The 27,470-nt window shown below is 66.2% G+C and overlaps 2 protein-coding genes across 4 annotated transcripts; both read left to right on the top strand.

The window, feature by feature from the left end:
- The first annotated feature begins 572 nt into the window (after positions 1-572).
- Positions 573-18,947, top strand: WIPF2 (WAS/WASL interacting protein family member 2). Of its 3 annotated transcripts, XM_075522849.1 has the most exons (9): positions 611-698; positions 8,881-9,180; positions 12,400-12,524; positions 13,070-13,202; positions 13,363-13,482; positions 13,982-14,641; positions 16,048-16,257; positions 16,400-16,501; positions 17,459-18,947. In XM_075522849.1, the coding sequence occupies exons 3-9, from the start codon at positions 12,462-12,464 to the stop codon at positions 17,497-17,499; spliced, it is 1,329 nt and encodes a 442-aa protein (XP_075378964.1). In that variant the 5' UTR covers positions 611-698; positions 8,881-9,180; positions 12,400-12,461; the 3' UTR covers positions 17,500-18,947. The 3 variants fall into 3 exon arrangements, with proteins under 3 accessions (XP_075378962.1, XP_075378964.1, XP_075378963.1); XM_075522847.1 differs by lacking the exon at positions 8,881-9,180 and having other exon boundaries at positions 573-698; XM_075522848.1 differs by lacking the exons at positions 611-698; positions 8,881-9,180 and adding an exon at positions 11,140-11,605.
- Positions 18,948-19,341: 394 nt separating this feature from the next.
- Positions 19,342-23,149, top strand: CDC6 (cell division cycle 6). Its single transcript, XM_075523075.1, has 12 exons — positions 19,342-19,425; positions 19,688-19,936; positions 20,222-20,440; positions 20,523-20,722; positions 20,920-21,083; positions 21,213-21,319; positions 21,451-21,590; positions 21,688-21,788; positions 21,939-22,003; positions 22,186-22,385; positions 22,496-22,636; positions 22,726-23,149. The coding sequence occupies exons 2-12, from the start codon at positions 19,699-19,701 to the stop codon at positions 22,813-22,815; spliced, it is 1,665 nt and encodes a 554-aa protein (XP_075379190.1). The 5' UTR covers positions 19,342-19,425; positions 19,688-19,698; the 3' UTR covers positions 22,816-23,149.
- Positions 23,150-27,470: the final 4,321 nt, after the last annotated feature.

Raw genomic sequence — 27,470 nt, 5'->3', positions numbered from 1 at the left:
GCCCGGGGGGAGCGGGGGGCGCGGAGCCCCAATAAAAAGCTGTCCCGGCGCCCGTCTGCTGGTGTCATGCTGGGGCGTGAGGTCACGGCCGTGCTGCTGGGGAGGTCGTGCCGGGAGCAGCGGGGGGCGGACGGTCACGGGCGCTGCCCCTCCCGTTACCGAGCGGGGGGGGGACGGGGACGGGGACGGACGACTCGACCTTCTCAAGGTGGCGGCAGCACGGAGCCGCTCGGCGTGACCTTCCCAACATGGCAGCCGCGAGTGTTCCGTCCGGCCTTCCCAACATGGCGGGTGGGCGGAGCTGGCGGCGGTAGCCGGGCTCGGCCGCGGCACCTCCGGCCTGCAGCGGCGGCTCGGCCCGCAGCGGGGAATCGCTCCCCGGCGGCGCCGCGCTCCCCTCGCTCCTCTGGACACCCGCGGAGCCAGGCGCTCCCGCCGCGGGGGGTGACCTTCCCAAGATGGCGGCCCCAGAGCCCTGCGCAGCTCCTCGCCCGCAGTGCCCTTCCCGCCATGGCCGCCCGACCTCCCTAGCATGGCGCCGCGGCCTTGCCGCCCCGCCGTGCCCCGCCCACATCCGGTCCAGGCAGCGCAGGCGCAGGAGGGGCGACGGCCGCCATTTTGTTTGGCGGCGGCTGGAGGCCGGACGGCGCCGCGGGGCCGCGTTTCCGGGTGCGGCGGGAGGAGGCCGCGGGCGGCGGGTGAGCGCGGGGGCACCGGGCCGGGGGTCGACGGGGCCTGTGAGGCCTGTGGGGGCCGGGGCTGGGGGGCCGCGGGGCTCTGCGTGGAGTGCGGTGGCTGGGGGTGGGGGTGTGGGGTGCAGAGGGGCTGCGCGGGGCCTGTGAGGAGCCCGGGGCCGGCTGTGGGGTGCCCGGGGCCGGCGGGCTGCGGCGGGGCCAGGGGGCTGGTGGTGTGCTGGGGCCTGTGTGGGGGCTGTTTTGGGGAGGGGGACGCGCTCTGGGTTCTTTCGGGGCGCGGGAGGGCTGGGGTGGCTGTGGGCGCTTGGGGGCCGGCGGTGGGTCCGCAGGGGCGCGGCGGGACGGGGGTGGCTGTGAGCGCGCTGGGCTCTGCGTGGGGCGCGGCGGGGTCTGCAGGGACGGTCGCAGCGGGACGCAGGGAGGTTGTGGGGGAGTTTCCCAGGGGAGGGACTGGTGCAGCTGGGGACGTCTGTGCTGGAGAGGTGTTGGCAGAGGGCACCGGTGGCGGCGGGGGGGCTCAGCGGGGATCCCGGGGAGAGCTTCTCCCCCCTCTGCTTCTCCCCGTGTCACGGGAAGGTGCCCGTCACGTTCTTCCCTTCGCCCCCCTCCAACGGCCCTTCCTGGGGGAGCAGGGAGGGCTCCGTGTCCTTCTGTGGGCAGGTGCCGTGGGAGGTGTGGGTGACCGGTTGTGCTGTCCTGGGGGGGGGACGATACTCTCAGGGTGAGGCCAGGCCCAGGGTCCCCAAGCAGCGTTGCAGTCCGGTCGCTCCTCTGGGCCCAGCACTGGCAAACTGTGGCCTGAGCAGCCTTTGCCTACGAAAACCCAGGCACGGGGCAGCATATGGCTGGGCAGCAAAGTGCTGTGAGTGCCACGGTGGAGGCTGAGCTCTCCCTTCTGCTCCGGGTAAACACCACCACGGCTGCGTGCTCCCCGTCCGCCGGCCCTCCCCACCCACGTAGCCGTACAGCAGCGCCTGCCCCTACCAGACGCTGCCCAGGCAGCGCCCCAGCCTTGAGGACCGAATTCCTGCTGTGGGTTTATGCTCCGGACCCCTCCAGAGTCCTGGTTGTAAGCAAGCGAAATAAGTAGCTGATTGTTTTCCGTGTGTCCTTTGGGACAGAGGCAGAGCGGCAGCACCGTGGCATGAGCGGCCGCAGCCTTTCCCCCCGCGAAGACTCAGCAGAATTGATGCGGCTCGCGCCTGCCCTTGAGCGCGCGGCTGGCCCCGGCGAGCGGCTCTCGCCCGCCCCGGCTCTCTGTTCGCAGGGTTCCCCGTGCGCCTCGATGTCCTCAGCCGCGACACGGGAGGAACGCAGATGGGTTCAGGCTGCGGGTTACGTGTGCCGCATGGGGACGAGCCCAGTGGGTGGGCTGTGCCCGTGAGCCGGTGTGCCTGGGCACCGAGCTGTCCCTCCTCAGGGCTCTGCTCCCATCGAGGTGTTGCTTGTTTTGGTGTTTGCTCTGTCACGGAGAAGCTGGGGGAGGCAGCGGCCAGGGTGGGTTCCGGGCAATGCAGGCCAGAGCCCCAGCGAGCCCAGCGCTGCTCAGTGTGCTCTAAAACAGCTTATTCTCCAAGCACTGCTCAGAGCCACTTATTTTTTGGGGGTTTATCTCAAGTCCCCGTTGCTGTTAACCATGGCCCTGCTCCAGCTACCCCCCTGCAGTGAGTGGGGTGGGGGCCCAGGCTGTGTCCCCCCCACCTGCTTGGACTTGGGCAGCGTTTCTGGGGCCCGTGGAGTGGGATGCAGAGGGAGGAGATGCCGGCTGCCTCCTGACCCTCAGCTGATGGGTGGATGTGGGGTGCTGAACGCCTTGTGACTGCCCTGCTCTGGGTTTCCCAATCCTGCTGTCCAGGCGAAACGTGGGCTGGAGGCCGCTGTCCCCCCGCGGCTGGTGGGAAGGCGGCAGCGAGGAGCCGGTGCGGCAGCGTCCTCGGGCCACGTGGAGGCAGAGGTTTTGCATGAAAGTCATTTCAGTGAACCGCAGCCTGCGCGCTGGGCTGAGCAGGAGCCCTTGGAGAGGTGCCGCCATCCCAAATTGGCCCCGTTTTACCTTTGGCAGACTTGGCTGCAGACGGGTGTCCGCCCGGGTTGCTCTGGCCTGGCCTGATCTCTGGTGTGGAGTGTCACTACCCCGCTGACGGCTGGCAGAGAGGATTTAATCTGACCTGACTCCCGTCCCCGCTGCCGAAGGAGTCGGCTCTGTTTGCAGATGAAGTGTGAATCCGCCCAGCTCCGTCTCGGACGTGCTCTTCGGGGCAAAGCTACCTGGCGAGCGCATCCTCTGCTTTTCACAGCTCGGCTGCCTGCCTTCATTCCTGCCTGTCTCAGCTTACCGAGTGTGTCGTGTCCCCAAGGTGTTTCGGCACCGCTGCTTCAGCCGAGCCCCCCCGGCAGATGTCCCCTCTTTGCGCCTCGTGTGACAGCGGCCACGCTCCCCACCGATGGGTGCTGCCAGGCGGCGGCACGGCAGCTCTCCCGCTCGCAGCCGCGCTGTGTTGCTGGAATGCAAAGGCAGAGCCTGTTTTCCCATGGCTGCTCCGGGGCCGGGAGCACAGACTTCTCTTTGTGCCGTGGGGGGTGAGGGAGGGCTTGGCTTCATCCCGCCCGAACAAACGGGAGCTGTTGGCCGTGGCGTGCCAAGCCGGTGCCATCTAGAGCATGTGTTGTACCCGGCACTGAGACATGAGCATGGCACAGAGGGGAGTGTGGCTGACCGGTGCCACCATTACCACCGCTGCCCGTCCCTCTGCCTCCCTTCCCAGTGAACTGGGTGTGTTTGAGTGAGTATTTGCCACTAAAAGTAGGTCTGCGGTTCCGCACCGTGGCAGGCCGGCTGGTGCCGCAGACGTGCGAGGCTGCAAAGCTTTTGGCTGCTGTGGCTGCAGGGTATTAGACCCTGACACGAAAGTCACCGTGCAGAGTGGCACTCTGCTGCTGTTGGATTTTCTGCTCTTGCTGAACGCGTTACCTCCGAGGTGAGGCATGCCGGCCCCCCCCCCCCCTCCTCCAGCGCCAAGGTGACGGGGCACGTTCCAGGTCAGGGCTCGCTTCCCACTTTGCTTTGCTTTAAAGTGCTGTTGTCGAGGCGCTCTGGTCCTTGTCTGACCTACTTACTTACATCTGGCTGCTTGGAAGGAAGGCAGATTTGCTCTGCCAAAGAAGTAGCTTTCTGCTGGGAAGCAAAGGTGGGAGGAGGGAGAGGGGGAAAATGCCCTCCTAACGAGGGGCTGAGCGTGTTGGGTTTCTCCTGCTGGCTTTGCCAGGGCAGCTCTGGAACGAGCGCAGCTCCCGGGTCTTGCTCCTCGTTCTGATGTTACAAGGTTGGTTCAAAAATTAAACGGTCTTTTCCAGAGCTGAGCCGGCTTCTTCGTCACCGGCCTCAGGGGGGCTGTGGCAGTGGGAGCCGAAACCTGCTGCGGGGTCTCTTGCAGCACAGAGGCCGTGGAGCTCCGTGCCCTGGCCTGGTGCTGGGGCTCAGATGTCTCTCTGCTTCCTTTGGCCCATCCCCGTTCCCCTTCCTTCCTCTGGTGTCTCCCACATGCAATACCATAACCGTAGAAATTCCTGCTGCTCGGCAGGACTGGCTGCACCAGCCGGAGCCACGGCAGCCCTGGGCGCAGTCTCTCCCTCTGGCAGCCCCGGGGGAGGAGGCAGCTCCGGAGGGATGCTCACAGGGAAAGGGGAGAAGCTGCAGAGCGGGTGCAGAGGTTTGCAGGGAGCTCTGCCTTCCCCTTTCCAGCAGGAGCAGCTGAGGTGAGTTGCAAATGCTGCTCGGCAGAGCTCGCTCACAGCGTTGGCCCCCGGGCAGTCTGAGCCATGGGGAGATGTGGGTGTCGTGCCGGGCCCTGCGCCCCGGGGTGCTGCGTGCTGGGATTTGGTGCCGCTGCGCTTGAGCGTCCTTGTCAGGTCTGACCTGCTGCCGTGGTGCTCCTGCAGCATTGCATGCTGTGCTTGCTTGGGCCCAGGACCTGTCTCTGCTTTTGCCAAAGCAGCCGGGCACCTTCCCTGCGCGGCCAGCAGTGTTTCCTCCTGGAGGTGTGCGGCTTAAATCTTCCCTCGCCTGGGCTGGAGTCTGGGTTGGAGACCTCAAGGTGCTTGTGACTTTGCGTGGGAGCGACAGGGTTGCATCTGCAAGGACCGTCCGACCCCATCGCTGAGTCTCTCCATCTGTCACACCCTGTTACTAGACCATGTCTCAAAGCCAGCCCTCCTCTCCCTCTGCGCCGACTGTAAATTTGCAGTGTGTTCTTGGCACCTTCCGACCTGAAAAGCAGCCGAGTGTGGATCTGACTGTGCGGAGAACTCGCTCTGACGGGGCTTGGCTTGGTTTTCCCTTGGCATTAACACAGGCACTTCCTTCGCGCTCTTACACCTCCTGCAGCTGCGGCTGTCGCAGCGAAGGCCGGTGGGGCCGGGCCCTCGCCACCTTCGGCCCCCTGCCCCAGCAAGGGCTCCGCTTGCCGTAAGCTGTCCTGTCGATCCCGTGGCATGGATCAGCCCTGTTTGTAAGGTTTCTGTAGCTTTAGGATCTTGCACAAACATCAAGCGTGTATGTGTGTCCCAAAATAACACTTAAGTGCTGGGTATTCTATGGTAGCTTGTAAATTTTCTCCTAATGACTCTGAGTGCAAACCTGGTTAGAGGAGAGATACGTTTCTTTTTTAGAAGCAGTCAGCGATGGTTTTCCAAGTGGCTGCTTCCTTTCTGTGAGGCCGTTGCGGCTTTGAGGTGGTTCGGGGTGACTTTATTCTGCGGCAGGGACTGTGCCCTTCCAGCAGGCACCTCCTGACAGCGCCCAGTGACTTGCACTCTGCCTCGGTTATTTGTCCTGTGTATTCTGGATTGCGAATTGGCGCATCTCTGCTTGGCCTTTGCCTAGGAAAACCCTGAGAATACTTGGCCGAGTTTCATGGAACAGCAGGAGACCTCGCGCTCCAGCCCAGCTCTACTCGTCTCCTTCAGGGCTGCTTCCCGCAGCCGGGCTCAGAGCAGCTCTTGCAAAAGAGTCGGTACGGGAGGCTGGCGAGCAGGCAGAGCCCCAGCGCCTCTGGCCTGCAGCAGAGGAGTGGCAAAAGGGACCAGAGCTGGAGGTCTCTGTCCTCAGCCTCCCCAAAAGCCCCGTCAGCAGAGGAAGAGGGAGGGAGCGTCACGGATGCCTGGCAGGAGGTGGGAGAGACCCCAACGGGGGGCATGGGGGGCTGTCTGTCCTGGAGGCTCCTGGCCAGGGCAGGGGAGACCAACCCGGCGCTGGGCGCTGCCTTGCTGGGTGAAGGTGCTGAAGGGCTGCAGGCCGAGCGGGAGGGATGCCGCTGCAGGGGCACTGCGGGGTCTCCGGCGTGTTTAAGCACTCTGCTTAAAGCAGGCGGAGGCTGGTACAGGGGTTTAAGCTGGAACCAGTCCTGCAGTATTTTAAAGGCACAGTTATTCTCCGTCCAGGCTCCTGAGAAGAGCGGACCTCCAGGCAGTGTGTGTGTGTGTAGCTCATGGGTTTTCAACAGATTTTTTTTTTTTTTCCACGGTTGTAACTGAACTCTCTGGGTGGGGGCCGGGGCACTGGGCAGACCACTGGCTTTTTTCCTAAAGCACCGGCAACAGCCCGTTTGGTCTCGTGGCGCAGTGATCTCTTGCGGAGATGCTGCCTGTTGGGCCCACGCACCAGGGCAGGGCTGCTGCTCCCGAAGGGCAGAGGGGGAAGACCCAGAAATGTCAGACCTTCAGCATCGGCCTGGCATCGCTTCTGCCGAGAGGGTGGGTCGGCTTGTTGCCAACCACTCGGATATTGGGGTGAGTCTGGGAGAAAAGCTTGACGCAGGGGTTTGATTTGAAAGCGTGGCCTTCAGCGAGGGCCCCCTCCAATTAATGTGCTTTTTTTGGCAGAGAGTTTCACCTGGGCATTTTGCTGTCCCTGCCTCGTGACTCAGACCTGCGTCGGCAGACGCTGCGGCAGCTGACGGCGTCAACTCAGGGTGGCAGGCTGGAGCTGGAGACTGGTTGCTTGCTCCCGTGTAAGGCCGCCGGTGCCATAAGCTCTGCGCTGTGGAGCGTCTGGTGCTGTTTTACAAATAACTTTGCGCGCCGTCGGTTTTGAGTGACGGTCGGAAGAGCTGCGGGTTCGTTCGGTGTTCCTTGCTCTTCGCTTGTAGCACCTCAGCCGCAGCCTGGTGGAGACCAAAGATTGACGCTGTGCTGGGTCCGCTGTGCAGAGAGCCTTAGACACGGCTCGTTAGTGCCTGCCTTTAAACGAGCCCTGCATGACTGGGCCCCGGCACTACTGGGGGGCTTTAAAAGGCTCTCGGAGGTGGCTGGAGCCCTTTTCTGCTCCCCGTCCTGCTCGGAGCAGCCTGGGGCCACCAATATTTTCCTTGCTCCCCTTGTGCCTCAAGGAGCTCCCGGCTCTGTTGGCTCCAGCGTGCAGGCTTCATTTGCTCTAAATGCACAGACGGTGTTGGAGCCCGCGGTGAAGGGGACGGTGCATTGTTGGCAGTTGATAAAAAGGCATTTTAATCTGACCTCTAGACTAACACCACCAGGCTCGGGAGCTGCTTTGCATTCAGCGGTGTATTGTTCTCTGCGAGGCGTGGGCCGTGCAGCACGTTATTCCCAGCCGTGGGTCACCGTTGAAGCAGTCGGGAAGTCCCTGTGTCTCCCTCTGTTTCCTCCCGCTGGAACAATCGGAGATGTCCGTCGGAGAAGAGCGGTGGTTCAGAGCGGTTCCTGCCCGGTCCCCTCATGTGCCACCTCTCCCTCCCCGGCTTCCTTTCCCTTCTCGCCTGGCACATGGGACGGGGAGAGGCAGGGAAGTCTGCGGGCCCTCCTGGGACGGGCTTTTCCTGCTCTTCGCTTTGCTCCAGCCCCTAATGTCAGGACATGATTCCTTGCTACTGATTAAAGGTTTCCTCCGCCAAGTGAACCGAGCTGAGCTCTGTGGAAAGCTGCTAAAGGACGGCCTGGCTCTGGGGTCCCGTGGTCAGGGATGGGGAAGCTGTGGCTCCACCGAGGGCTGTGGAATTCAGCCCCGAGGCGTTAGAAACTTTTGTGTTCAGGGTTTTGTTAAAAATGCATTGTCAGTGACCGTGGGTTGTTAATAATTCACAGTGAACGTCTGAGTCCCGCGGGGCTGGAGTGTGTCTGTCTGTCTGCACGCAGAGATGCACCGGCTCTTTGAGACGCTCCAAATCGAGATGGCAGCTCACTCTCTTAAAGCATGCTGATACGATTTTAAAAGCCTGAATGACCTTAAATCCTGCGATGGCTGCCTTTCAGGATAAATTATTTATGTCGCATCTTCAGCGCTGCCGAAGCCCTCGCTCCTCAGGAACGGGCAGAAATGTCAGGCTTTGGAGGACAGGCTCTGAATTTGGAAGGGCTGCGCTCAGGGTAACTGAAGGTTTGGATGGGAAGAGGTGGAAGATAAAGGTGCCCTGCGAGGCGGGGGTGGGAGGGAGGGTGTTTGAGAGGTCCAGCCTTGGAAGTCGTCCCCAAACCGGTGCAGCCGCATTCTGCAGCCGACATCAGAGGGCTGGAAATTCCTCTTGATCTGCAGTTCAAAGCCGCTGCCTCCCTGAGGATGAAGCGCTTCATCTCGGGTTTGCAAATGCAGGCTCGCCGCCGCAGCGAGCGTAGCTGTGAAATACAAATCTGCCACGGCGCCCAAATCCCCCTGAAAAGCGAGGAAACGTGCTTATGGCGTCTGAAGGTCACTGCTGCCTGTCCTGCTAAAAAAGCAAACACCACCACCACCCCCCCCCCCCCGAGGGATGAGCAGAATCCAGGGCTGCTTGCTGGAGAAGGCATTTCATTTCCCATCATGGCAAACGGGGACTTGAAAAACGCCTGAAAAACGTGGTGTGTAGTCCTGTCCAGGCCAGATCTGGCTAATTCAGCTGTTTTACAGGAGAGAGGGGGGTTGCTGAGTGTAACGTTTTTGGGTTTTAATAGTGTTTTGAACCCAGCGTTGGCAGGGGAGGCCTGATTCGAAATGCTGCAGGACTGCCCCAAAATGGGTGCTGTGGTGATGGTGGGGTCCAGCCTGGCTGCTGAGCAGCAGCTCTGGAAGAAGCTTTCTGCAGGGTCACCTCGATTTCAGTGAACTCTCCTCCAAAGTGATAGCTTTTCACACGTTGTCTTCCTCTCGGTTTTCTCACAGCTTTCTTGGTTTTTGTTTTTTTTTTTATTTTAAAAGGAAACCTAAAGTGCAAACCTGCCCCTCCTGGCTTAACCGAAGACGAGCTCTCCTCTGCGCTTTGATCTAGTGGGTGTCTCTCTCGCTGCCCTGATTCAGGTCTTTCAAACCACTTTCCCTGCAAGCACAGTGAGCTGCCGCCGCAGCATATGGAGCTCTCGGAGGCTCAGATCTGGCTTGGTGAAAGGATCCCTGGTAACGAAGAACAAAGGAGAAGAAATGCAGAGAAGTCGGCTGTCTGAGCGGCATTGTTTCAAAGGGCATGGTTTCCGTAAGGCATACGCCAGACATTAAGGGGTGGTAAGCAGTGCTGGGAGACACCCCCCCTTTTTTTTTGTTTCTTGGAGGATTTAGCTTGTGTCTCCCTAATCTTTATCAGCTGTGTCTGTCTTCACGAATATTAAAGATCTAGGCTTCATTTTAAAGACAGACACGGATCACTCCAGCATTCCCACCCAGAGATCTCTGCTTTTCTCATGGTATGAAATAATCAGCAGCCACCATTGCCGACTTCCGTGCCTCTTGATTTTGGTTTTTCAATGTGACCTTTGCTGTTAATCCGCAACCTGAACGGGGCCGTGTGCTGAAACGAAATGACCTGTTTTTCGGGAATTCAGCTCCAGTTTATCCTCAAGCTGCTTTAGCTTAAACTCATCTCTCCCCTCCTCTCTCGCTCTTCTAGGTCAGAGTCTTTATCTGAATGCAGGTTTCGGTGCAGCACTAGTTTTAAGGGCATGTTAGATATGGGGAGATAATGACTCACGGTTTTCTTTGTAGAAATACCCCTCTTCTCTCTGGCTGTGCTTATGGGAGGTAATGTCACTGTGGGATTGTCCGTAGCCGCTCCGCCTGACGCAGGGCCTACATGGGGAGGCAGCAGGGCAAACGGGGGTACCCAAACAGCGTGCTTCCCTTGCAGAGATGGCACTGACTTGTATTCTGACAGCCGACAAACCCCCGTCCATCCATCTGCATACGGTGAGGCAGCGTGTCCCTGTCGTGGGAGTATCTGAAGGGGCTCCTGTGACCCCAAGTGCTGTCGAGGTGCAGAGCTGGGTGGGAAACGTCACCCTGTGAGTAACCAGCTGGAGCAGGAGCGTAACAGGGAGGTGATGTGGGTGTTTCTGTTCCCGTGGGTCGGGAGCGGAGGTGACGGCCCGCAGCACTGGCACCGCTCCTGTGCTGGCTCAGGCCTGTGACACATGAGAGCGAGTCAGGAGTCTCATTACCTGGCATGTTTCTCAGCTGTATCTCTGCTAATTACCTCCAGCTGCCGGCGTTCATACAAGGCCAGGGCTCTCCTGCCTGTCCCCTCCTGCCGCGATGCTGTCACGCCGTCCCCCTGACATCACGCTCTGCCCTGGCAGCAGCTTGCGCCGTCCCAGCCCTGCGATCCCGCTGCGGGGTGGGAAGGAGCACAGGGGAAAAGCGCTCCTGTTGCAACACGTCCTGGCAGCGCCGGCAGGTCCCAGGCGAGCACGTTATGAGCCATCTCTGATCTTGCTTCGGTGGGAAAGGTGCAGGCTGAATGGGTTTGCCAGGCTTCGTTCCAGTCTGCGGAGCGTCCCGGTATGGTGGGACTGGTGGCACAAGGGGCTGAAGGAGAAATTGCCGGACGTTGGCTCTTCTGTGTGAGGCTTCCAGCTCAGTCCGGAGCAAAGTAACGCTGCGTGTGTCAGGGGAAGGTGCATTTCTGAGAGGCAGGAGTGAGGTTGCTGCCCCGGTGAGGTGGACGAGGACCCACTGAGTCACAGCGGGTTCAAGCTCGGGCCGTTCTCTGGCTCTGCAGAGGTGTGGCAGGTGCCACCAGAGAATGTGAGATCTCGAGTGACTTAGAAAACACCAGAAGACAGAGGGAGGAACATCTTTGCAATGAGGGTGTCTGTAGTTGGGAAGTTTCTCACTCGGTAGAAGAGCTGCTTTTAATTAAAAGGCGAGTTATTTATTTATTTTCCTGAACCGCAGGGAGCTGGTGGTTTGCTTGAGGGCAGGGGAGCCGCTGGCATCACAACGATGCTGCTGGTCCGTTTTTCCTGTTCTCAGACCTCTGCTGTGACAGGGAGTGGTAATGTCTGACATGTGAGGACGGACCTGGTCTTATCCTGGCCTCCATGGACCGTGGCATTAGTAAATTGTAGTTTATCTGGTCAAAAGTGAGTCTCGGAACGGATCTGGATTTTAATACCTGATACAAACCATTTCAAAGGTCATGGGCACCTGGGTTTCAGTGCCTGGGTCTTAAAGAAACTTTCACTGTCGTGGTGGATATATCTGTGACCTCCCTGGTCGCTTGCCCTGGAGGTCAGGGATCAGAAGTCGGAAGCTTCAGGTGTGAAACTATCCTGTTCAACCTGGTGTTGGCATTGTGGTCCCCTTCAATGGTTAAGGAACAGGTTTTCCTGGGGGAAAGACATCTGTGGCCCGGAGAGGGGCATTTATCCCCTGCCTCTCGGTCTGCCCCGAGCACCCGAAACTCCCGGGGTGGCGAGTGAGGCCTCCAGTCATTGCATTCCTATTCCCTGAGCCGCTGCTGCCGGGACGGCCCTACCTGCGCGCTGCTGTCAGAGGCACGAGCCTGCCAGGGGCCCGTCCTGTGATCTCCTGGTGATTCAGGCTCTTCTTCCTGTTCCCGCTTCCTCCGTGCTCAGTCTCCAGTGCCGACCAGAGCTGCTGGGCTCTGCGGAGCCCCACCGGTGAGCGCTGGTGTGGCTGGGAGCCGTTCTGGGTAAGCCGTGGTGCGGGATGGATTTGTTTTGGGCTTGTAATGAGATGGATTGAAATGTAATCAGATCCGTGTTGGGAAGGCTTGTTTTGCTGCCGGCTCGGACAGCTTCAAGGGAGGCTTTGGAGTTGTGTAAATGGAGTGGGACGCAGACAGCCTTCAGAGTGTTGGGAGGTTGTCAAAGTAGGATCCGAGTGGTTTGGAAAATCTGCCTTATCTGTCAGGGCTGTTTGGGGACGGGAGCGTCTCTCCTTGTGCGAGCCACAGGACAGCACTGTGCCGCTTCGTCTGCCTTCTGCTCGGTGATCCGTCTGGCAGATTTAACGGCGTTCGTGGCTGGAGGGGCCTGCTGGGGACGCGTGCCAGGGCTGGCCGCGGTGCCTGCTGACGGGCTGTAGGCTTTGGCCTCCTGTCGCGCTTCTGCGTGAGCAGCGGCTGCAGATGAAGGAGCTGGATTGATGGCGCAGGATTAGCTTGGCTGGGTCTTCTCTGCTGAGCGAGGTGGTCGCGTGAAAAATGTCCTGGGTTTCACCTGCAGGCTCTGCGCTGGCGTGGGAGCCCTGGTGATTTGGGGCGGGGAGTCGTGCTGGCTCCCACCGCTGGGACCTGCTGCTCCCGGGTGTTGGGAGAACCCGGCAGCCCTTTTGCGCCAGCTGTGGGAGGGCAGCCCCAGCCTCTGCCCCGTGCGGGGAGCTCCAGGCACGGGGTACCAACATGCTAGCCCGGGGCCATGTTTCTCCGTGGCTGGCTTGCCAGCTTTCCCCTCCAGTCCCTGACTGCTTCCTCCCTTCCCGCAGGCATGAGTGACCAGGCTTGCCCCCAGCACTGAGCAGCCGGAGCGACCGGGAGCCGGGCCACGATGCCGATCCCTCCTCCCCCGCCGCCACCGCCTGGCCCCCCGCCGCCTCCCACCTTCAGTCAGGTAGGGGTCTTCTCGCTGCCCGGTGGCCTGGCTGGTTGTAGGGTTGGGAGGTGGCCTGTCTCCGCATGGTGCTACTTGCCAGGGGCCCCTGTGTTGTCTCTGGACCTTCTCGAGTCCAGCCTACGAGAGCTTCGGGTGACCCATGGGCTGTGCCTCAGTTTCCCTTGCAGCAGAGTCTGTACGTGAAAGGGGCTGCCTGAGGGGTTTTTTTTATTATTTTTTGCATTAGCGTCTTCTGCTCCACTGTGGCTCGGGGGGGGAGAGCAGGGGATCTCGCACATGGCTGTAACTGAGCTGTGCCTTGGGTCTAGGTAGGACAGGGTCTCGGCCTTGCCCTGTGGGATGGCCGCGTAACCTCCTGGGGCAGCCCCGTCACTCCGTCTGGAAGAGAGCCCCTGGAGAAGGCTGTTTGCTGGCAGGAGATGGGGGTGCCTCTGGGCTCAGCGGAGGAGAATTGGGAAGGTGGAGTTGGGCTGTGCCTGCTCTGTGCGTCGGGGTATCGGTCTGCACGGGTGAGCTCCTGCTAAGCTGCTTCTTGTCTTCAGGCGAACACAGAGCCACCGAAACTGAGCCGAGAGGAGCAGCGGGGCCGTGGGGCCCTCCTGCAGGACATCTGTAAAGGGACCAAGCTAAAGAAAGTGACACAAATCAACGACCGGAGTGCACCAATCCTAGAGAGTGAGTACCTGCCTGGCCTGTCCCCAGGAGGCACTCAGCCCCATGCTGGGTCCTGCTGTGCCCTTCGGGATGGCTTCTGGGCTCTTACCTGTCTGGTTTCCAGTGGCTCCTCGTTGGAGGAGCTGATAATACCAGGCTTAACCTCTCTGCCTCCTTTCAGAGCCCAAGGGCAGTGGCAGCAGCAGCTACAGCTCCAGCTCAGCTGCGATCCAGCCGAAGGGTGGCCTCTTCCAAGGCGGTGTGCCCAAGCTCAGACCCGTGGGAGGGAAGGACAGCTCAGGTAATGGCCGTCTGACTGTGGTTTGCGTGGGGGTTCCCTGGGGAGGTCCCTGAGCAGGAGAGGGTTGAGGATCTTGCCACGTTCACCTGGAGATTTCAGCTGGTTAGAGGCAGGGACCCCAAATCAACACTCCACGTGTGGCTGCAGGCAAGCTGCCTTCTTTCCGTGCCACAGCGTCCCACGATGCAAACCTCCTCGGAGGGCCTGAGAGTCGTGTGTGTTGTTGAATGTTTCTCTCTGCTATTTTCTGTGGCAACCTGCCTTCCAGCAAGCCAGAGAGTGAATAGCAGTGGTGAGAGAGGAGCCGTGTGTGGCTGAGCGCGGTGCCAGCTCCCTGCCTGTGCCAGACAGCGTTCCCCGTGGTCTGGCCCTCCTCGGCCGAGCGGGCAGGCTGCCCCGCGCTCTGCGCAGGCTCGGGGACGATGCGCCGCACGTCGCTCTTGCTGACTCTCGGGCCTGTGCCGTGCCTGGCCAGTCACTCTGCTTTCCTTCACCGCAGACAGCTCCAGTAAGCAAACCCTGCAAGTCCCCGGCTCCAGAGCGGCCGCCCCCAGGCCCCCGGTGCCGGCGAGCAACACCCGACCTCAAGATGATGCTGACAACAGCCGGGCCTCTCCCCCGGAGCTGCCGCGCACGCAGAGGCCCTCCCTGCCGGACCTCTCCCGGCCCAACACCGCCGGCAGCACTGGCATGAAGCACAGCTCGTCCGCCCCGCCGCCTCCCCCGCCGGGACGCCGTGCCACCGCACCTCCTGCCCCCCCTCCGGCGCACGGCACCAAGGTCTCTTCCTACAACCGGGAGAAGCCCCTGCCGCCCACCCCGGGACAGCGACTGCCCGTGAGCAGGGACGGACCCCCCGCCCCACCACCCATCAAGCCCCCTCCCTCCCCAGTCAGTATCCGAACGGGGTCGGGGGCTCAGGGCCAGTCTCTCGCCCCCCCGCCGCCCCCTTATCGGCAACCCCCCGGTGTCCCCAACGGCCCTTCCAGCCCCATCAACGAGTCCGCCCCGGAGCTGCCGCAGAGACACAACTCCTTGCACAGGAAGACGCCGGGCCCCTTGCGGGGTCTTGCGCCGCCGCCGCCTGTTTCATCCTCCCCGTCTCTTCAGAGCAGTCGCCCCCCTCCGCCGGCCAGAGACCCCCCCAGCCGGGGAGCAGGTAAGAACCGTTTGCTCTGCTGGGCCCGGCTCCTTCACGCCTGGGAGCGGCCGTGGTGGGTCGGGCTGTGGCCGCCTGCCCGTGGGGTGTTTGGTGGCTGGTAGGAGATGCCGGGGGAAGAGCCAGCACCGGGGTGCAGCGAGGCTTCCCCTGCACGTGGCAGTTGGTGGAGGGGTTGAGCCAGGGGCAGTAGCTGGCCTGTCACCTTCAATACGTGTCCCTGGTCCTGTCCTCTGTTTATTCAGTTCCTTTCACACCTGATGTTGGCAGCGGGTTGCAGCTGGGCAGCTCCTGCCTGTGAGGATGATGCGTCCTCCTGGGGTGGGAGGTGAGAACACGGTGGAGCCAGAGCTGCCTATGGTGCTCCCCTGAGCTTCCCAAATGTCACCGGGGCGGTGACAAAAAGCTGCGGCAGAGCAGGGAGAAGCCTCTCCCTCGGCGGCGCAGCCGTACACCCTCGCGCAGCCCTCGGGAACCGTCCTGCCCCCCTGGGATGGTTTCGGTGCTGCGTGGTTCAGAGCACAGCTGGCGACGAATGCTCTGTCGCCGCCGGTGCAGGGATTGGGGTTTTGGTGTCGGGCACCCTTTGAAGGGGTGGCTTGGTGAAAACCACTCGCCGTTCCCCCTGTGCACACGGAGCCGGGCGCGAGCGTGTCCCCGCTGCCGGGAGTGGCCATGGCTTCGCCCTGGTGCCCCCCCCGCGCACTCCTGGGCTCTGCGTCCAGACCGCAGCTCCCGCCTGGTCCCCTGCCAAGCCGCTCTGTCCTTCCGGCCTTGCCAGAATCCTTCCTTTGAGTTACGGCTGGGGATCTGCTCTGTTAGGCTGTGTGTAATTAGCCTAATGAGGAGCATGAACTGCCACTGTGCATCCGTGGGAGGCTGGGCAGGAGCAAGAGGTGGGTTGGAGGGGCCGTGGGTCCTGTCGCTGCCTCGGTGGCAGTGCGGACGTGCCTTCCCAGCCCTGGCAGGCAGCATCTTGTCTCCACGTGGAGCTGCTGCCCTCAAACCCTCACGTGTGCGGGCTCGTAGCTGCTCCTCGGATCTCCTCTCGTGCAGAGGGTGACCTGGGTCCGGCTGCGGGCTGGGAGCGTGCAGGGGCTGGAGCAGCCCCACTGAGGGTGGGCGGTGAGCTGGAAGGGAGCGGGCTGGCCGGTTCCCTCCGCTGCAGCTGAGGAGGAGGAACGCAGATGTCAGGAACGAGCAGGAAATCTCTGCTGGGCGCGCGTAGGAGCATCCCTGGGCCGGCCACGCTGGCCGCTGGTGCGGTCTGGCTCAGCAGCTGGCCTGGAAAGCTACCTCGGAGGATGTCCTTGGCCCTGCTGCCGGAGGGAGGGTTTGCCCTGGGGATGCCGTGCCTTGGCAGGCTGCGGTGGGCTGTGCCGGTGCTGACCCAGCTCTCCTTGCAGCCCCACCGCCCCCTCCGCCGATGCTGCGAAACGGGGGGCGTGACGCCCCCCCGCCTCCACCCCCCTACAGACTGCACGGCTCTGCCGAGCCCCCAAGCCGAGGGAAGCCGCCGCCGCCACCCACGAGGACGCCGGCTGGGCCGCCGCCGCCGCCACCGCCAGTGCGGAACGGGCACCGGGACTCCATCTCCACCGTCAGAGCGTTCCTGGGTGAGCGGGGCCCCGGGCGAGGGTCTGCACTCGCAGCGGCTGCTGCTCTCCCGGGGCGGGCTGGAGCTGGGGCCCTTTGGTTTTAGCTGTGCTCATCCCGAGCCACCCTCCCTGACCTGCCCGTTTTCCCCCTTCTCTGCAGATGACTTTGAATCCAAATACTCCTTTCATCCTGTCGAAGACTTCCCAGCCCCAGAAGAATATAAATACTTCCAGAGAATCTACCCCAGCAAAACAAACAGAGGTAAGGGAGGAGGAGGAGGTGGTGTCCTGCTGTCCTGCGTGACCTGGCTCCCCTCCTGCGCTCTCGAGGGTGGCAGGAGGTGACGGCAGCGCAGCCGTGGCCGTCCGCTGTCCTGTTTGTCCCCGCTCAGGGTGGTTTGTGCAGGGGCTGGCGTGAGCCGCCCCGGACGATCCGCGTCCTCCTCTGTGCAGCAGCGTTGCCTCGGGGCCTGCGTGCTCTCCCCGGGGTGCCCAGCCCCGAAGGCAGCCTGCTGCGGTTGGGGGAGGCGGGTGGGCCCCGAGGATTTGGGCCGTGCGGGTGTCCCGTCCCGCCTGCCCCCTCTTTTGCCTGCTGAACCAGTGCAGAGAAACGCCGCAGGGCTTGTTCCCACCTGCGCTGAGGGCCTTTGGTGCTGGAGCGGTTACAGAAGGACCCCAGCAGCCGGCCCCGTGGCTGAAGCCGGCGTTGGGCAGGGGCTGGGGGGGTAAAAAGCCCCTTCGCCTCCCGGGACGAGCCCGACCACGGGGCCCTGAGCAGCGGCACTCGGACCCGGCGCTGCCAGCACAGCACAAAGTGCCCTTGCTGCGCCGCTGCCGCGCGTCAGCCCTGCGGATCCCGGAGGAGACTCCGGGGAGAATGGGATGCTCGTTTATTTTTAGAGCGATGAATGTTTAATGTGGATTTGAAAAGCCCTGAGCTTTCCATGCGTGCTGCAGCGGCTGCTTCGAGTCACAAATCTCAGACTCCAGATCTCTGCGGGGAGTACGGGAGCGGGGGGGGGGCAGCTGGCGCGGGGGTGCGGAGGAGGGAAAGCAGACGTGCCAGATCCCGCTCTGCGGAGCACCGGGGCGGCGATCCGCTGAACCCATGCAGGTGGCTGGGGGAGCAGCCAGGCCGGTGCGTGCCAGCAGCGCGGGGCACGCCGTGCCAGCCGTCTCCGTGCGAGTTCTGGTTTCAACAGGCTTTCTTGTCTTGCAGCTACGCGTGGGGCCCCCCCTCTGCCCCCCATCCCCAGGTGAAAGCGGGCTGCGCAGGCGGATTGTTCCTGAGCGGAGAGACGGACCTCCTTCCCCTTCCTCAGACGGACCCTCCCCACCTCCCTGCCCCCCAGGATCCTGCATGAGAAACTCCCAGCGTCTTTGGCTTTCCGAGCTGCGCCAGGACGAGCAGATACCCCCAGCCCAGCTCTCTCCACCAGCCCACCCTCATCTATGCATCTCCCACGGGACTCGGTGACCTTGCTGGCAAGCCCGGATGGGTCCTTTCCTCCTTGCTCGTCGCAGATCCCGGGTCGAGCCGGGACCGTGTGTCCGGCCGCAGCCTGGGAGCCGGGCACGAGGACTTGGGGCGGACGCCGAGCCGTGTGTGGCCGGCTGTTGGGACCGGAGGTGGCTCGGTGGCCCGATTCCTCGGGGCCGGGGCAGAGCGAGGGCTTGGAGAGGAGCCGGGGTAGGGCAGGAGATGGACGCGCTGCGTGATCACCGGCTGCGCCGGCGGTGGAGCGAGCGGGGAGCCGGGCCAGGCCGGCAGAGCCTCGTTACCCCGGCGCAGCTGATTGCTTTTTTGCACAGGAGCCAGTGGAGGAGCGGGGGGCAAGCGGGACCATCCGGGGAGACCCCGACGGCGCTGGGCAGGGGCTGGGGGCTGCGGGGCGGCTGGGTGGGGGGGAAACCCACCCCCCCTCCCCCCCCCCGCTCCTGCGGGGGGACGTCCCCGATATCCCCCAAAGCGCCGCAGCCAACGGCTTTTCGCACCGCTGGGTTTTGATGGGGCGAGGAGGCGCCTGGCGGCGGCAGCCTGGGTTTTAACGCTAAATTACCAAACTAGAGCATTTTAACGGGAAGACACTAATTGTCCGTGGAGGAAACCGAGGGGTGCCGTTACCGGGGGGGGGGAGGGGTGTCGTTCGTTCTGTTTCTTATGTGGCAGGGGGGAGCGTGGGGAGGGACCCGGGGCCACGGCCCCCGCGCCGGGGGGGCTCCGGCTGCCGTTTTGCCTTACACACTACCCTGTCCGACTGTTGGTACCGGGCTGGTTTCACTGTATTTACTCACAGCACCGGGGTGGGCTGGCCATTAACTGTAGTTACTGATCTATTTTGTACGTTGTAAAAAGCTTGTACGATAGGAGGAAGGTGGGCTCGCTGCGGGTGTACTAAACCCTCCCCTCTAACTGTTTTGGGGGGTTATTTTGTTTGGTTTTCTTTTTTTAACGAAGATGGACCCTTTCCCTGGTGAGGCTGGAGCCAGGCAGCGCTCGGGGCCAGGGAGGCTTGGGGTGGGTTTCGCTGGAGGGTGAGCCCCCCCCTCCCCCCCGCCCCAGTGCTGCCCTTTGGTTTAAATAAAGGTAAAAAAAGGTTCTCCCGAGCGCTGGCTGCCCCTCCCCGGGGGGCGAGGGGCTGTTTTAAGAGGGAACACGAGAAAAACCGAGGAGCTTGAAACTGCATTTAAATAAAAGTAATAAAGATGCACGTCTCTTCAAGGGCACTGGTTGGGGGGGGGGGGGGGGGGGCTCGGTGCCTCCCCAGGGACCCCTCTCCTCTTTTGGGGGGTGGCTTATGGCCCCGGGGAGGGGGCGGTCAGGCCTGCAGCAAGGCCGGTACAGGGAGGCGCTGAGAAGGCAGGGTGGGGGGTGCTGGGAGCAGGGCTGGTGGCACTGGGACCACTGGGAAGGCGGGATCGGGGGCATGGGAGCACAGCGAGGCCTCAGCACCTCCCCGCGGACTACAACTCCCAGCATACCTCGCGCGCCGCGCACTACACCTCCGCGCAGGCTTCGAGCGCCGGCGCCTATTGGCTGCTCGGCGGCCGTCCCCTCCTCCGGCCGCGGCGCTTGGCGCGGGATCTTGCGATTGGCGGGCGGCCCAGCCAATGGGGAGGAGGGGGCGGAGCCGGCTCGGCCTGGTGGCGGGAAGTGCGGTGCTGGGGCTGAGTTGGCGCGAGAAGGTGGGTGGCGGCGGGAGGGGGCGCGGGGGGGGGGGGGTGGAGGGGATGGGGGGACATTGGGGTGGGGTGGAGGGGATGGGGGGACATGGGGGGGGGGTGTCGGGAGCGGAGATTGGGACAGGGCCGTGGGGCAGAGCAGGCCGATATGGGGGGCGGGGGCGCGGGCGGGGGTTGGGGGGGGGGGGGGGGGGTAGTGGGCGACCGGGAGCTGCGGGGCTGGGGGGGTCTCCCCGCCTGACCGGTGTCCCCCTTCCATTCGCAGGCCCCCCCGCCATGGCCAGCAGCAGCCCCCAGCCCCAGCCCACCATCGGCTTCCCCCGCAGGAGGAGCGCCCGCCGCCTCGCCGCCCCCCCGGCCAAGCGCGGCCCCGACCCCGCCAGCCCCGAGGCCCCCGCCCCGCGGCTCTCACCCTGCCCCGGGGCCTCGGGCCCCGCCGAGCCCGGCCGGGCGGCCTCTGCCACACGCTCGGCCCGGACCAAAGCGCTGCCCCTGAGCCCCCGCAAGCGCCTGGGTGAGCCCCCCCCCCCCCCCGCGCTGCCCCCTGCCCTGGGACCCCCCGGGGAGGATGTGGGGGGGCATCCCGTTCCCAAAAGTGGGGCTGGGACCTCGCCCCGGCGGGGCTGGGGCAGGCGGCTGGACCCAGCTCCATCCCGTCCCTCGCACATCTGGTTTGCGGCTTCCCCCCCGTTTCGCGAGGAAAAGCTGCTCCCGCGGGGCCTGGGGGGGCTGAAGCGCGAAGCGTCCCCCCAGGGAGAGCGATGCCGGTTACCGCTCCGCTGACCCATCTCCTCCGCAGGTGACGACAACCTCTGCAACGTCCCCCGCGCCCTGCCCTGCTCCCCAGCCAAGCGCAGCAAGGAGAACCAGGGCCGCCGCTTGCTTTTCGGGGACCCCCCAGCCTCCCCCACGAAGCCCAGCAGCCCGGGGCCGTCCCCGCGGCGTGGGGGGCAGGAGACCCCCCGGAGCTCGGGGCTCGGTGGGCAGCCTGCCCGCACCCAGCTCTTCAGGCAGGAAGGTGAGCACGGTCGGGGAGGGGGACGGGGTCCCGGCGACGCTGCGGCCCCCCCCCCCCTGAGCCCTCTCCCTCCCCGGGGCAGGCACCTGGTACCAGCAGGCGAAGCGGGTGCTGCATGCGGCCGTGCCCGACCGCCTCCACGCCAGGGAGAGGGAGACGGGCATCATCCAGCAGTTCCTGCGGGACCACGTCTGCGGGCGCCGGCCCGGCAGCCTCTATGTCTCCGGAGCCCCCGGGACCGGGAAAACGGCCTGTCTGAGCCGTGTCCTGCTTGACTGCAAGGTGCGCCACGGCCGGGGGTCCCAGCAGCGGCTGAGGAGCGGGATGGGCCCCTCTGGGCGGCAGGGGTGCCCATTTTGGGGGTGCCGGTGGAGCAGATTGGGCAGGGAAACGGCGGGGGGAGCGCAGCCCCGCCGCACCGCTGGGTCAGGGGAGGGGGCAGCGGGTCGAGGCCGGTGTAACGCTCCCGTCCCTGGCAGGATGAGCTCGCCGGGAGCAAAACCGTCGTCCTGAACTGCATGTCGCTGAGCAGCCCGCAGGGCGTCTTCCCCGCCGTGGCGCAGCAGCTGGGCCTGCCCGCGGCCGCCGGCCGGGAGGGCGTGCGGAGGCTGGAGAAGCAGCTGACGGCCCGGGGGCCCATGGTGTGAGTTCCCTGCCTTGGGGGGTGGCGTGGGGTCCCCCCTCGACGCCCTGAGCGTGGCCAGCCGGGATAAGCGGGGCCGCGGGGGCGGTGGGCAGAGCCGGGGCTGACCCGGGCTCCCCGTTTCCGCAGCCTGCTGGTGCTGGACGAGCTGGACCAGCTGGAGATCAAGGGGCAGGACGTGCTCTACACCCTCTTCGAGTGGCCTCGGCTGCCCGGCTCCAGGCTCGTCCTCGTGGGTGAGCGCGCGGCAGCGTGGCACCGGCTACCCTCCCTATTTTGGGGGGCTGGGGGGGTTTGCCTTTGCACGCCCCCTCCTCGGGGCACAGCCCTCATCCTCCCTCCCCTCCTCACCCCGCTGTGCCCGCAGGGTTGGCCAACGCGCTGGACCTGATGGACCGCAGCCTGGCCAGGCTCGGTGCCCGGCTGGCCGGCAGCCCCCAGCTGCTGCACTTCCCGCCCTACACCAGGGAGCAGCTCACCGCCATCCTGCAGGAGCGGCTGGGGCAGGTGGGGATGCGGGGGGACGCGGGGGGGGGGGGAACGCTCGGGGGGGGCTCTCTGCCTACGCAGGCGGCAGCGCTGACGGCCCGCGGTGCCTCGGCAGGTCGCTGGTGACCCCGTCCTGGACGCCGCTGCTCTCCAGTTCTGTGCCCGCAAGGTCTCCGCGGTCTCCGGCGATGCTCGCAAGGCCTTGGATGTCTGCAGGTCAGCGCCTGCCCCAAAATCCAGCGGTGCCGGGGCCAGCGTGTGGCCCCCGCAAGCCCCGCGCAGCTCCCCTGCGCTGGGGGTGCCCGTGCCAGGGTGCCGGTGCCGGGACGGCCGCTCTGCCTGGGGCTCAGGGCTGTCTCTCCGCAGGCGTGCCGTGGAGGTGGTGGAGCTGGAGGTGCGGAGCCAGACCCTGCTCAAGCCGCTGCCCGGTGGTGAGTCGCTGCTGCCGGCTGCTTCACCGGAGCCAAAACGCTGGCCGGGGGGGGGGGGGGGCACCTCCGGGCCAGCCTCAATGTGGGGTCCGGGGTCCCTTTCTGGGGCACCTACTCTGTGCTGCCACCCGCCCCCCTTTCTCATCCCCCTGAGGTCCCCTGCAGCCCTGTCTGTCCCGCAGGTGACTCCCCGGCGTCCCCCGTCCCCAAGCGCGTGGGGCTCCTGCACGTCTCCCGCGTGATCTCGGAGGTGTTTGGGGACCGGCTGGTGGCGGGCGGCCGGGGAGCCCCGGACGCCTTCCCACTGCAGCAGAAGGTGCTGCTCTGCTCCCTGCTGCTGCTCACCCGGCGCCTGCGTGCCCGGGAGGTGACGCTGGGGAAGGTGAGTGTCGGTGGGACCCTCTCGGCGCTGGATTTGGGAAGCGGGCGGGCGTCCCTGGGGTCTCCCTTGAGCGCGATGCCGTGGCGTAACGCCCACCCTGCTTTCCCCAGCTCCACGACAGCTACAGCCAGGTCTGCCGGCAGCAGCAGCTCCCTGCCGTCGACCAGGCCGAGTGTCTGTCCCTCGTCACCCTCCTGGAGTCCCGCGGCGTCCTCGAGCTGAAGAGGGCCAAGGAGGCCCGGCTGGCCAAGGTACCCCGGGGTCCGGCAGCGGGGCAGGGGTCCGGCAGCGGGGCAGGGGTCCGGCAGCGGGGTGCTGAGCGGCTCTCGTCTCTCCCCAGGTCTCCCTGAAGATGGAGGAGGCGGCGGTGGAGCACGCGCTGCAGGACACGGCGCTGGTGGGCAGCATCCTGGCCCAGGGGCTGCGCTAGCCCCCCCAGCGGCCCCCTGCCCGTGGCCCCTCGGCGCGGGCTGGGCGGACGCTGCCCCGGGTGGGATTTCGGTGCGTGCGTGGTTTGGCCGGGCCATGGCGGGAGCAGGGAAATGGCTCCCGGAGGCCTCAGCCGTTGTTTGTTGATCCCTGCCCTGGGGCCTCGGTCTGGGGCAGTTTTATTAATAATATTATTATTATTATTATTATTATTATTATTATTTTTGTGTGGCTGGAGCCGAGGCGGGAGGCTGCCACCCGCCCCAGCCCCTTTGCAGCAGCGGCCGTGGGCAGTGGGTGCTCCTGGCCCCGCTCCCAGCCCAGCACGCGTGACCCCGGGGTTGCTCCCTGCTACGAGCCCCGGACCCCTCTGCTCCCGGCTCCTTCGGAGCCTTCTGGGCCCCCCAGGCCCCAGCGGCAGGCCGCTCCGTCCCGGTGCCAGCCCCGCTCCGGGTCCCGGCGCTGACGGCGGCAGAGGGGGTGGGTGGTGCGCTCGGCTCCAGGCTGTGCCCGGCCGGAGGGTGGGGGGACAGCGGGGCCCCCCTCCATCTCCTGGCGTTAATAAAGTCGTTCTGGTTCAGCGCTGGCTCCTGCCTCTGCCCCCCCCGTTCCCTCCCCGCCCCAGGGCTGGGGGGGCCCAGCCCTGTGCCCCCCAGCCCCTCTCCTCCCGGGCTGCAGCCCCCCCAGCTCCTGGCCCTGGCTCCTCCGTTTGTGTTAAATAATAGATGCTTTGACCTCATTTTTCAGCTTCCCCGGGTGGGGGGGCCCCAGGCAGGCGGGGGAGCAGGGAGGGGCTGGGGCTGCGTCGGTGCCCCCGTGTGCGGCCATCGCACCCCGCCTCCGGCCATCCCACCCTGTCCCCGGGACCCCCGGCTGCCCCCTCGGCAGCTCCCACCCGGGGATGGGGTGCTGGCTGTGGGGGCAGGGCAGGGTGCCTGGGCCCCCCCTGTGCCTCAGTTTCCCCTGGCCCCATGGTGCGGCCCCGGTGTGTGCCGGCCCCGTCCTGGCCCCGGCCCCACGGCTTGCAGGGTCCCCACGTGGGACGGATGCGAGGACGTGGGGACGTCAGCTGCGTCTTTTCCCTGGGCGCCCGGTGCCAAAGCGGAGCCTGGCGAGGCCGCTGGATGCCACCGTTGAACCGGGCGTCCCGGTGCAGCCCCTGCTTCCCCACCCCCATTTTGGCACGCTGCGGCACTGCCCGTCCCTGCTGTGCCAGGGGACGCCGTGGGGACGGGGCAGGCCCCGGCCACCGGGTCCTTTCCCGGCCGCCGCTCGCCACGGGGAGCGGTGGGGAAACCGAGGCAGGGGCGGCGTGGCGGGGCCGGGGGCGGCCGATGGCCCCAGCCGGGCCCCGAGCGCGGTTCAGCCGATCGCTGCCGTGGGGCTATTTATAGCCGGAGCTGCCATGTGTCAGACGTGTGCGGCGGCACGGGGGAGGGCAGCGGGTTCAGGCCAGGCTGCGCCCGCTCTGCTCCACGTCCCTGCCCCCTCGCCGTGCCGGGGGGCTGAGGGGGACCCCCTCCCTACCCCCTCGCCACACCACGGGGCTGAGCGGGGACCGCGGTCCCGCCGCCCGTCGCCAGGCCGCGGGGCCGAGCGGGTACCGGCATCCCCGCGCCCGTGGGCAGAGCTGGGCTGCCGGGGGGCCCCCTGCCCCCCACGGGCCACGGCGGCCGCATCCTGCCCTGCACCAGCCCCGTGGCCGTGATGCGGCCCCACGGCACGGAGCCGTGGCACGCGGTGACGGTGGCCAGAAGGAAGCGGCTGGCAGCGTCTGTGACCGCAGTGACACGGCGGTGACGCAGGCGGGCACCGCGGTGCCCCTGCTTCCCCGCGTCCCCCCGGCTGCTCCATCCCTGGCCCCCCCCCCCCCGTGCCCACCGTGGGGCCGGGGGAGGTGGCGGCCGTGCCACGGGGGGCACCCCCACACCTAGGCCAGACCGGGCATCCCGCGGCGAGGCTGGAGGGTCCCCGATCCTGGCACTGTCCCCAGGGTGGCCCGGCTGCGCGGGGGGGACGGGGACAGCCGGGCGGCGTGGGGGATGTGGCCCCAGGGTGCGGGAACGCAGCTCCCCTCGCCGTGCCAGCCCGCCGGGGTGCCCGCGGCCGCGCCGGCCCTGGCTCCGCTCTCTGCCGCAGTGGATGAAAAATCGATAGTGCAGACGGATTCTGCTGCGCGGGTGCTGGAGCTCCCGCCGGAGCCGTTCATCACCGCTCGGTGAGGGGCCGGCAGCGTCGCGGCGGGAGCACCGCGGCTCGGGGACATCTCTGCTGGCCCGGGGACACCCCAGGACACCCAGGCCCCGCGCCGCGGCCGGCAGCCGGGGCGGCAGCAGCGCGGGGAGGCCGAGGGGCTGGCGGGGCCCCGTCCCCCCCACTCCGGCACACGTGTGCCCACATCCTCTTGCTCCCACGCACACGTGCCGTGCCGTGCCCACGGGGCTGGGCAGCGCCTGCCTGTGCCGCGGGCAGCCCCCGGCGCGCACGTCCGGCTGCGCACCGGCCCGCATGTGCGTGGCGGGGGCCCGGTGCCCCCTCGGCGGTGTCCCCGGTGCCCCGGCTGCCTCCCTGTCCTCCCTTGCACTCTCCTTACATAAGTGGCCACGTGGCGGGCACGGCCCCCTCCCGCTGTGCCGTCACTGCCAGCACCCAGATTCCATCTGACAGCCCCTTTCCGCTCGGCTGCGCTCCTGCCGGGCACCGGGGCCGCGGGTGCGGGGCAGGACCCCACACGACCCCACCGCGCCGGCGCTGGGCCCCGCACCGGGTGACGGCTGCGGAGCCTCGGCGGGACGGGGACACCGGGGACGCAGCCCTGCCCCGCCCGCGCCTCCCGTCCGCGCCCCGGCACCCTGCTGTCCTGCCCGCTCTGCTGCCCGTGCCCTGCCGGACCTCGGCACCCCGACGCCGCGGGACAGGCTGGGGCTGGGCCCTGCAGCCGGGCAGGATCCGGCCAGCAGCGGGTTTGGCCCCACGGGCAGCCCCACGGCAGGGTGGCGCGGGGTCCCCGGTGCTCGACGGCCGCCCCGGTGGGCCGCGGAGGGGGTGGTGGGCTGGCCGCCGCGCACATCTGGGAGTGATTTGGCACATTCCTCTGGGCTGAGCACACGCCGGCGGCTGGGCCTCGCCGCAGCCGGCAGACCCGGCGTGCTGGGGAGGGGGCCGGCGGCCGTGCCGGGCCATGGGTGCCCTGGCCTCGCTGCCCGCGCCCGGCCCAGGGTGTCCTGCCTCGCTCTGCTGAGCACACAGGGGAAACTGAGGCACGGGAGTGCTGCTCAGAGTGGCCCGGCGGGCACCCGGTCCTCCTGGCTTGGGTGCCGCGGGGCCTGACAGGCACCCAGGGGCCTGGGCAGCGCTGGGGCGGGCAGCGGGACCCCCACGGGCGTGTGCTGAGGCTGCCCGGACTCCTCACACGTGTGTCTCCGCCAGGCAGCTCCTGCCCCGCTGCCCCCCCCAGCCCTTGTGCTGCTTCTGGCCTCCCCCCCCCGCAGGGGACGGCAGGCCCCGGCTCCCCTCCTGCCTCAGTTTCCCTCCGCAGCCGAGTGCAGGCGAGGAGCAGCGGAGCTGGGTGCCTGCTCAGCCCTGTCCCGGGCTCAGGGTGGCTCGGGGTGGCCCTGGGGGAGCCGGCACGGGGGACCGGGCCCTCCCCTGCCCCCTCTGTCGCCGCCCGGGGCCTGGGGCTCCCGCAGGGCCGGGTCCCTGCGCGGGGCTGTGCCAGGGCTGCCCCAGTGCTGCAGTTCTCCTTTTTCTTCCCTTTTTTTCCCAGCCCAGTTGCTTTAACCCCTCGCCTGCCCTCGGTGGGCTCCGGGTGGGTGGCTCGGTGCGGTGCGGGGGACACGGGGGTGCCGGGGCCGTCACCGGGACCCCGGGGTGGGGGCAGCTGGCGGGGGCGAGGGTGCTGCGGGCGCAGCAGCGCGGTTGATAGGAGCCTGCGCCCGTGTCCCTGTCCCCGTCCCCGGGGTCAGTGGCCCCGCTGGGGGCAGGCAGGCGGCCAGGGAAGCCCCCCCCCCCCTCTGGGTGCAGCCACTCTGCAGCCCCAGGGGACCGTGGGCGACCCCCAGCCCTGCCCCTCTGAGCCTGGGGGGCAGCTGGGGGATCCCCCACCCAGGGAACCCTACCCCTCCCCACCCCGCTTGACCCCCCCCACACCCTGCCGCGGGGTCCTTGGGTGGTCCCAGCTCTGCCCCTCCACCCCCCCCGCGGAGGGGGGGGGTGTGTGTGTGTGTCACCGTCACACCCCCCTCCCCGCGTTTCCCCTCATACCCTGGGTGCCCCCTGTGCCATCCCCCCCACCCGCGACTCCCCTCCCCCCCCCTTTTTAGGCATCCCTCGGGTCCTTGCGTGGCCCCTGAACCATGGGGGGGGGGGTGGGAGAGGAAAGAGGGGTGAGGAGGCTGCGGTTGCGCGGCCCCTTTAAGAGCCCCCCCCTCCTTCGCGCGGCGCGCGCACCCACTTTCTCCCCTTCCGCCTTCTGGTGACTTCAAAGAGTTACAATGTAGCGCCGGCCACGCCCACGCCCGCCCCGCCCGCCAATGGGGCGCCGCCTCCGGCGGCGCCCCATTGGCGGGCGGGGCGGGGCGTGGGCGTGGCCGGCGGGAGGGGCGGAGCGTCCGCCCTCGCTCCCCCCCCCCCCCCCCCCCCCCGCGCCCGCCCGCC

Source organism: Mycteria americana, chromosome 22 (genome assembly GCF_035582795.1).
Source record: "Mycteria americana isolate JAX WOST 10 ecotype Jacksonville Zoo and Gardens chromosome 22, USCA_MyAme_1.0, whole genome shotgun sequence".
NCBI lineage: Eukaryota > Metazoa > Chordata > Aves > Ciconiiformes > Ciconiidae > Mycteria > Mycteria americana.
This window is presented reverse-complemented; position numbering and strand designations above follow the sequence as displayed.